Here is a 9,943-nt window from a genome sequence, read left to right on the forward strand (position 1 = left end):
GTGTATACCACTGGAAACTCTTTTTCCTTCATTTGGGACTTTTTCTTCAGAATAAGCCAATTTGTTTTGTATTTGAATGGAATACCCTGTTGGAGACAGGAAAGAGTTGCTGGACTTTTACCCCATTTGTGAACGAGTTTGTTTGTTTCTTTGGATGCTAGCATTTGTGTGCATCATTTGTGTTCTGTTTGTCTTTAAAAAATGGGGAATGTTTCAACTATCCATAAAGAAAGTCCTCTGGGGCGCATTTTGGATAAGTGGTCTGATTACAGCTATGAACTCATGACTAAGAGAAAGATTATATTTTATTGTAACAATGTGTGGTCCACAGTATCTGTTAGGATCTGAGAAACAGTGGCCTTTGAATGGCTGTAAATTACAATATAATCCTGAAATTAGAGCTATTCTGTGGAGAAGCAAGGAAGAATGATGAAATCCCCTGTGTGCAGGCATTTGTGCATTAGGGTGGGAAAACTTCAGACAGTTGTCACTTTCCTCCATCGGAGAGCTAGATTTCCGGAGCTTAGGAAGAGCCTCAGGAACACGTTTCTACCCGGTCTTATGTGCAATGCAAGTGGGCCTCAGTGTGTAAACCTGAACCGTCCTGGAAAAAAACACTGTGCTTGCACGGATTCTCGGAATTCATACCTGGCGTCTTGCTCCCTCAAGCAGCACCTCGACTTCAGATCCAGCTGAAGAAATGTGCAGTTATCCTCTGAAGATTGCTAGGCCTTTGCAAGATCCACCTTGACCTAGGTGAAATTAAAGCATTCACTGGCTCACGCAATTCACCACAGGAGGAACTCCTGCTTGCCAAAGTGCTTTCATGTAAGGGGCCAGTGTGTGGCATGTGTCTCTTTTGGCTGCTCAGGAACCTCAGGTACATGAGCTGTGTGTCAATTGTGAAAATGGGGCTGGACGGGAAAAGCAAAATTTGCCCCAATGGCCACCCGGAGAGCTGCATCCTCAGAGATGCCTGAAAAACAGTCACGTTTCCCATTTTCTGTTCACTGCAGGAGTACCCTGGGAGGCAAAGTGAGGCAGAGTGAGTTATCTCAAAAGAACCAGGGTGCATGCAGTTCCTTGCTAGGAGCTCATCCCACAGCCTTCTTGGCTAGTGGCTATGAAACTTGCCCACATGCTCGAAAGGACGGTCCGCCTGTGCCATGAACAGTGTTGGAGTGCAGCTGTTTCCATGAAGTCTTAGTGAATGTAGTGCTTTAACGCTGGTACGCCTCTCAGGACTGTGAGGCCTCTCATGCTTGGACCCTGGTCATGGAAGAACACAGTGTACCCAAAGTGTCATTTGTGGCTTCTGAGCAACCTCCAGCCACATGGGTCATTGGGCTCAACTCTATGCATGCAGAGGGCAGGGCAACAAACGGCTTCTTCTGTCGGAGAGCTAGATTTCCACCACTTGGAAACAGCCTCAGGAACATGGTTGTAGACGGTCTCGTGTGCAATGCATGTCAGCCTCCTGGTGAAGATCTGAGCTGCACTGAAAAATACACGGTGCTTATCATTGATTCTAGGAACTCAAAGATGACATCTCTTAACCTCAAGCAGAAACATGACTTTAGATCCTGCCCGAAATGAAGGACACTCTTCCCATACCATTGCTAGGCCTTTGAAAGATCCAACGTCACCAAGGCCTGACTGAGGCAGTGTCTCGGCTATGCACGTCACCTTATGCAAAACCCCTGCTTACAAAAGTGTCCTCATGGAAGTGCCTAGTGTGTCGCATGTGTCTCTTTTCGTTGGTCAGAAGATGCTGGTACATAGGCTGGTGTCCACGTTGAAATTGGGGCCTGATGGGGAAAGCATTATTTGCCCCTTTGGAAAGCAGGATGCTTGTGGCCAGAAAACTGACTGAAAAGCACTGTTGTCGCTCATCTTCTACACCCTGCAGGAATGCCTGGGGAGGAAAAGTGAGTTTTCTCGAAAGAAACAGGGTGCTTGCAATTCCTTGCTAGGAACTCATACAGCAGACTACATGTCCTTTCTTTACTGGAACAAAAAGGGAGCTATTGGGCAACCTCTGGGAGAATGGGAAAGTATCAAGCCATTAGACAATCCCAGTGGAAAACTCCAGGTCACTGCAGCCCTGAATCCAGCCACATTACTCCCAACCGAATCTGCACAATTCCCAGAGCACAGTTCCCTACACATCATGAGCTAGTGTACTCTAGCAGACCAGACCTAACTGACTAACCCTTGGCTGAGTTGGATTTGGAACTGTTCACTGGTAGGAGCAGTTTCATGGACCAAGATAGGCAATGTGCTGGGTACGTGGTAATAACCCTAGAAAGGATTATTGAGGTGAGAGTTTTGCCTCCAAGGAGCTCAACTCAAAAGGCAGAAATCGTTGTTCTGACAAGAACTCTCTTTCTTGCTTAAGGAAAGCAAGTAAATATACATACAGACTCCGGTATGCATTCTCCATGGTACATGCACTTCGGGCAATCTGGAAAGAAAGGAGACTCCTTACTTCAAATAATAAGGACATAAAACATGCTTCTGAAATCTCGTCACTGTTAGATGGAGTTCATAAAGCCCTCATAAGTGGCCATAATTCATTGCAAAGCATTATGGCCACTTAACGTTATGCAGAGCAGTCGTCATCCCTTTTCCCATGGGAATGGATTGTGGAATGGAAATTGACAATTATTATTATAACAGAGAACATACGACTTCATATTGAATCTATTCAATGTGCTCTAACCATTGTGCTGTGTTGCCTGTGCTTAGTCATGCTGGCTCTGCACCTTTTGTAAAACAATATTGCCTATAGCCTGAAATATACAGGATAGCCCATTCTCAAGGCTCTGACCTTTAAAGGTATAACACTTTTCCATTTATATAGAGATAAAAAGATACAGAACAGGGCTCCCTGGTGGCGCAGTGGTTGATAGTCCGCCTGCTGATGCAGGGGACACGGGTTCGTGTCTGGGAAGATCCCACATGCCGCGGAGCAGCTGGGCCTGTGACCCATGGCCGCTGAGCCTGCACGTCTGGAGCCTGCGCTCCGCAACGGGAAAGGCCACAACAGTGAGAGGCCCGCGTACCGCAAAAAAGAAAAAAAAAAAAAAGATACAGAACAGAGAATAACATTTGTCCTTTTGGAGGTTTACAGGAACATTGTGACCAGACCTACGTAGACAGCTGCAAGAACAAAGGATCCTGGCACCAAGAAGTTTGCAACAATCAGCCACACCCCCCTCCCTTTTTAGTATAAAAGAAGCCTGAATTCTATCTTGGGTGAGATGGTTCTTTGGGACACTAGTCCACCATCTTCTCAGTCTGCTGGCTTTCTGAATAAAGTCGCTATTCCTCGCCCCAACAACTCATTTCTCAGTATGAGCTTGGACTTGGTAACAATGTCATACAGCTTGTGAGATGGAACAGACTGGGTTCTCCCCACTACATCATGTATATAAAGTTGCAACAAATTCTTATTCTAGAACTTGGGGACACAGCAAGATATCTACCCACAGTCCTTACTCTCAGAGAGCTTACCTTCTAGGGAAGAGTAACAGATAACAACAACAAAAAAAGCAAATTAATATTATGAACTGGTATTAAGTAATATACAGAACAGGTAAGGAGGGTAGAGAAACAAGACATAGAACTGGGGAGACAGGTAGGGGAGGTGCTATTTCAAATGGGGATGATCAGAAATAACGCTTATAAGGTGACATTTGATCAGATATCTGAAAAAAAAAGTGCCCTGGGGAAAATATCCTCATTTTACATCAGATATGCTGGCTGAGGTATATAATCTTTTTTGACACTTTGCTTATATTGAAAGGATATGCTTTGGCCTGTATATTTTAGACTTATTTTTGTCTCATGTAAAATTTCCCATTGGTGATTATTATCACATTGGTAATTGTTGTCCGGTGTTCCCAGCTTGGTGAGAGTAAAATCTGCTAGCCTGGAATAAATCTAATTTAAAATGTGCTAAGATATTGCCCAAAATATCCTAGCCACACACAGAAGGTTGGGTGGACTTGGCTTCAAAACTGGGCTCAAGAGCAGATGGGATTTCAGGATATTATGGGATAAGATAGCCAGAATTTTATGGCCAAGATTATATCTTCCACAATAAATGAATCCAAGAATCCATTTCAATTAGATTATGAAAAGTATAAAATTTTCCTACATTTAAAAAGTTTATAATTTAGTTTGACTAAAAACAAACCAACAAAAGAACAAAACAAACAAAACACATGATTTATAAATGAATAATAATAACAAATGTCATATATCCAAGCTTGGCTTCATTGGGAATTAGACTCCTTGGACACTCTCCTGAAGCATTCATAGTCTGAAACTGTTCTGGTTAATATTTCTTTCTCATATTGTCCTGTATCAAAGTATTATATCCCTTATTCCATAATCTTATATTTTCTTTATTAGGTAGAGCCACTTAGTGATGACAGGCAATTCCTCTGGTCTCAAAACATTTTATCATCTCCTTCACCATCCTAGTTTACTACTTTTAAACTCCGGTTGCAAGTGAGGAGTGATCACCTAGGGAGATTAACAACAACAAAAAAAATGATGCCTAGGCCTCACTCAGGAGATTGAAATTAACTGTAACCCCTCTCTTCTTATTAGTTTTTTTCTGCTGCTGTAACAAATTATGACAATCTTAATGGTTTAAAATAACACAAATTTATTATCTTACAGTTCTGGAGGCCAAATATCTGAAACAAATATTACAGGTCTGTGTTCCTTCTAGAAGCTCCAGGGAAAATCTGTTTTCTTGCCTTTTCTAGTTTCAGAAGCAGCCTGCATTCTTTGACTTGTGGCACCTTCTTCCATCTTCAAAGCATATTACACCAACGTCTGCTTCTCTTGTCAAATCTCTTATTATCAACTTTGATTCTCTTGCCTCATTTTTATAAGAACCTTTGTGATTTCTTTGTGTTCATCTACATACCAGGATATACTATCTTAAAACCCTTTATTTTTCCATATGTCAAAATTTATAATGTGATAAATATTGCATTTTAAATCAGTAAGGAAATTACAGTCAATTTACAAAGTTAAGACAACTATTGGTTGTATCTTTACCCAACACTACACAATGAAATAAATTACAGATGTACTACATTTAAGTTTATATAAAAAAGAAAACCCTTAAAAACCAGAGTGAATACAGTTTGATAATTTTGTAGGAAAGTTCTCTTTTTAAATCTGAATTATAGTTAACATACAATATTATGTTAGTTTCAGATATACAACATAGTGATTCAAAATTTTTATACATTATGAAATGATCACCACACATGTAGTTACCATCTGTCACCATACAAAGTTATTACAATATTGTTGACTATATTCCTATGTGTACATTACATACCAATGACTTATTTTTTTATAACTAGAAGTTTGTACTTCTTAATCCCCTTCACCTAATTCACCCCCACTCTAACCACTCTCCCTTCTGGCAATAACCTGTTGTTCTCTGTATCTATGAGTCTCTTTTTGTTTTATTTTTTCATTTGTCTTGTGTTTTAGGTTCAACATATGAATGAAATAATACAGAATTTGTTTTTCTCTGTCTGACATATTTCACTTAGCATAATACCCTCACAGTCCAACCATGTTGCTGCAGAGAGGAAAATTTCATTCTTTTTTATGGATGAATAAATTGTTCTTCTTCCTTAAGATTGTTTTAGCTATTTGGGGTCTTTTGTGGATCATACAAATTGAGGATTCAACTTCTCTGAGAAACTCTGTTGGTATTTTGATAGGGATTACAGTGAATCTGTTAATTGCTTTGGGGAGTATGGACATTTATTTTATTTCTTTTTATTTTTATTTTTTGGCCATGATGCATGGCTTGCAGGACCAGGGATTGAACCAGGCCGTGGCAGTGAAAGTGCCGAGTCCTAACTACTGGACCACCAGGGAACTCCCATGGACATTTTAGCAGTACTGATTTTTCCAGTCCACGAGCATGGTATATCTATTCATTTGTTTGTGTCATTTTCAATTTCTTTCATTAGTGTCTGATAGTTTTTAGAGTACAGGTCTTTTACCTCTTTAGTTAAATTTATTCTTAAGTGTTTTATTATTTTTTATGCAATTGTAAATGGGATTGTTGTCTTAATTTCTCTGACAGTTTGCTATTAGTGCATAGAAATGCCACAGATCTGTATATTGAATATGTATATTGCAGATTTACCAAATTCATTTATTAGTTCTAACTGGTTTTTGGTGGAGTCTTTGGAGTATATTTTTCTTTAATCTAGGATCATGTCATGTGCAAATAGTGAGTTTTACTTCTTCCTTTCCAATGTAGATGTCTTTTATTTTTTTCTTTGCCTAACTGTTGTGGATATGACTTCCAATACTATGTTGAATAAAAGTGGTGAGAGTGGGCATCCTTGTCTTGTTCCTGATTTTACAGAAAAAGCTTTCAGCTTTTCACCATTGAGTATGATGTTAATTGTTGCTTTGTCACATATGGTCTTTATTATGTTGAGGTATGTTTCTTCTCTACATACTTTTTTGAGAGTTTTTATCGTAAATGGATGCTGAATTTTGTCAAATGATTTTTGCATACACTGAGATAATCATATGTTTTGCATCCTTTGTTTTGTTAATGTGCTGTCTCACGTTGAGGATTTGTGGCTATGGAACCATCTTTGCATCCATGGGATAAATTCCACTTTATCATGGTGTATGATCCTTTAATGTGTCGTTGAATTCAGTTTACTAATATTTTGTTGAGGATTTTTGCACAAGTATTCATCATAATATTGACCTGTAATTTTCCTTTTGTGTGATGTCTTTGGTTTTGGTATCAGGGTGATGCTGGCCTTATAGAATGACTTTGGAAGCATTCCTTCCTCTTCCGTTTTTTTTTTGTTGTTGTTATTGCTGTTTATGAACAGTTTGAGAAGGCTAGGCATGAACTCTTCTTTAAATATTTGGTAGAATTCACCTCCTGTCAAGCTGTCTGATCCAAGACTTTTGTTTGTTTGGAGTTTTAAAAAATTACTGATTCAATTTTATTACTGGTAATTGGTCTGTTCATATTTTCTATTTCTTTCTGATTCAGTCTCAGGAGATTGCATGTTTCTAGGAATTTGTTCATTTCTTCTAGGTTGTCCATTTTATTGGTGTATACTAGTTATCTCTTATGATCCTTTGTATTTCTGTGGTGTCAATTGTAATTTCCTCTGTTTCTTTCTGATTTTGTTTAAATACAGCCTCTCTCTTTTATCCTTGATGAGTCTGGCTAAGGTTTATTAATTTTATTTATCTTTTCAAAGAATCAGCTCTTAGTTTCATTGATTTTTTTTGTCTCTATTTTATCAGTAATTATTTCTGCTTGGTCTTTATGATTTCTTTCCTTCTACTAACTTTGGGTTTTGTTTGTTCTTCATTTTCTATTTCCTTTCATTGTAAGGTTAGGTTGCTTACTTGAGATTTGTCTTGTTTCCTGATGTAGGCTTGTATTGCTACAAATGTCCCTCTTAGAATTGCTTTTGCTGTGTCCCATAGATGTTTGAATTGTATTTCCAATTTCATTTGTCTCCAGGTATTTTTTTAAATTCCCTTAGTGACCAATTTGTTGTTTAGTAGCATGTTCTTTAGCCTGCATGTGTTTGTGTTTTTTGCAGTTTTTTTCTTGTAGTAGATTTCCAGTCTCATAGCTTTGTGGTTGGAAAAGTTACTTGATATGATGTCAGTCTTCTTAAATTTATTGAAACTTGTTTTGTAGCCGAGCATGTGATCTAGCCTGCAGAATGTTTCATGTGCACTTGGAAATAATATGTCTTCTGTTGCTTTTGGATGGAATGTATATAGATATCTATTAAGTCCATCTGTTCTAATGTGTCATTTAAGGCCAGTCTTTCCTTATTGAATTTCTGTCTGGATAATCTATTAATGTAAGTGGGGTGTTAAATCCTCTACTACTATTGTATTACTCTCAATTTCCCCCTTTGTATATTAATATATGCTGTATTTATTTAGGTGCTTCTATGTTAGGTGCATATATATTTACAATTGTTATATCTTCTTGATGGATTGATTTCTTTATTGTTACGTAATGTCCTTCTTTGACTCTGATAACTCATTATTGACTGGAGGATTTTTGCAGAAACTAATGCCTGTGGCCAGTGATTTTTATTTTGGCCGGCCAAAAATTAATTCTGTTATTTCACTAACACTTTGTGGGTTGTTACATTCAGTAGTTACACCTGACACACCTGTAAAGTAGTTTTTTTTTTTTTACATCTTTATTGGAGTATAACTGTTTTACAATAGTGTGTTAGTTTCTCCTTTACAACAAAGTGAATCAGTTATACATATACATATGTTCCCATATCTCTTCCCTCTTGTGTCTCCCTCCCTCCCACCCTCCCTATCCCACCCCTCTCATGGTCACAAAGCACAGAGGTGATCTCCCTGTGCTATGCGGCAGCTTCCCACTAGCTATCTAATTTACATTTGGTAGTGCATATATGTCCCTGCCACTCTCTCACTTCATCACAGCTTACCCTTCCCCCTCCCCACGTCCTCAAGTCCATGCTCTAGTAGGTCTGTGTTTTATTCCCATCCTACCACTAATCTCTTCATGACATTTTTTTTCTTAGATTACATATATATGTGTTAGCATACGGTATTTGTTTTTCTCCTTCTGACTTACTTCACTCTGTATGACAGACTCCAGGTCTATCCACCTCATTACAAATAACTCAGTTTCATTTCTTTTTATGGCTGAGTAATATTCCATTGTATATATGTGCCACATCTTCTTTATCCATTCATCTGTTGATGGACACTTAGGTTGCTTCCATGCCGTGACTGTCTTTAAATAAAAACCATTATTTCTCCTACTGGTTCCTTGGCTGCTGCTTCTGTTGTACAGATCTTCCTCAACTTACCATGGGGTTACGTCCCAGTAAACCCATGGTAAGTTGAAAATATCATAAATTGAAAATGCATTTAATACACCTGACGTGTCAAACATCACTGCTTAGCTTCACCTACATTCAGTGCACTCAGAACACCTAGGTTAGCCTATAGTTGGGCAAAATCATCTAATGCAAGGACTATTTTTTAATAAAGTGCTGACCATCTCGTGTAATTTATTGACTACTGTACTGACAAGCAGAGTGCTTGTCTGGGTCCGTGGTGGTTGCATCTATCCGCTGTCTCCTGGTGTGGTCGCGTGGCTGGTGGGGAGCTGGGGCTTTGCCACCCAGCATCAGGAGGAAGTGTCTTTCCCCATACGGTGGGCCCGAGGAAAGCTCAAAATTCAAAAGTCGAAGTAGTTTCTACTGAATGCGTATTGCTTTCGCATTACTGTAAAGTTAAAAAATCCTAAGTTGATTTTCTTACTCGTGAAAAGTATATTCAGTCACTCGGTAATACTGATTTCCGTTCAAGAACGCTATAGTCGAGTTGGAGAGAAAAGATGAACACACAGGAGGAGAGGCAAAGAATTTCCCCCTGAAAACTGGTTGGTATAGCGTGCTCTAGGATCTCAGAGGGAAAAGAATCAACAGAGGGTAGTCCTGGAGGGCTTTACGGAGGAGGTGGGAATTGAGCTTGTTCTTAGCGGATGGTTAGTATTGGAGCAGCTGGAGAGAACAGAGAGAGAGGGAAGGCGTTGAAGATGTGGAACAAGACGGATAAAGCGTGGAGGTGAGCAGAGAGCTGCGTGCTTGTCCCAGCCAATCCTGATGAACTCAAGTGATTAGTTCAGAACCGCTCCCGTGGGGGTGTCATCTCCATCCTCAAGGACCCCAGGAGTGGAGGCAGAGGACAGGTGGCGAGGAACGAGCGCAGCCCTGGGCCACGGGGAAGGTTCACCCACTGCACCCGGATGCCGAGGGGGAGGGGCTCCGAGGAGGGAGGGATGCTCAGGCGGGGACAGCGCTGCACAGATGCAGGGAATGGGGGGCGGGGCTGGGGG

At 39.8% G+C, this 9,943-nt stretch overlaps 1 protein-coding gene across 8 annotated transcripts in view; it reads left to right on the forward strand.

The window, feature by feature from the left end:
• LOC102975635 (protein-L-isoaspartate(D-aspartate) O-methyltransferase-like) overlaps positions 1–9,943 on the forward strand; it is a 194,397-nt gene that overhangs the window by 58,001 nt on the left and 126,453 nt on the right. For 5 of the 8 annotated variants that reach the window (XR_008617092.1, XR_008617096.1, XR_008617094.1 and 2 more), the window contains one exon: positions 5,858–5,971. The exons of 2 other annotated variants lie outside the window; for them this stretch is intronic. Coding sequence is in view for 1 of the 6 variants with exons in the window: in XM_028488661.2 (XP_028344462.1) it covers positions 5,929–5,971 (43 nt within the window). In the remaining 5 variants the exon portion in view is untranslated. Of the gene's footprint in view, positions 1–5,841; positions 5,972–9,943 lie in introns of those variants that run through there. One more of the 8 variants, XM_028488661.2, reaches the window with a different exon arrangement.

The sequence above is a fragment of the Physeter macrocephalus genome, chromosome 4, assembly GCF_002837175.3.
Source record: "Physeter macrocephalus isolate SW-GA chromosome 4, ASM283717v5, whole genome shotgun sequence".
Taxonomy (NCBI): Eukaryota; Metazoa; Chordata; class Mammalia; order Artiodactyla; family Physeteridae; genus Physeter; species Physeter macrocephalus.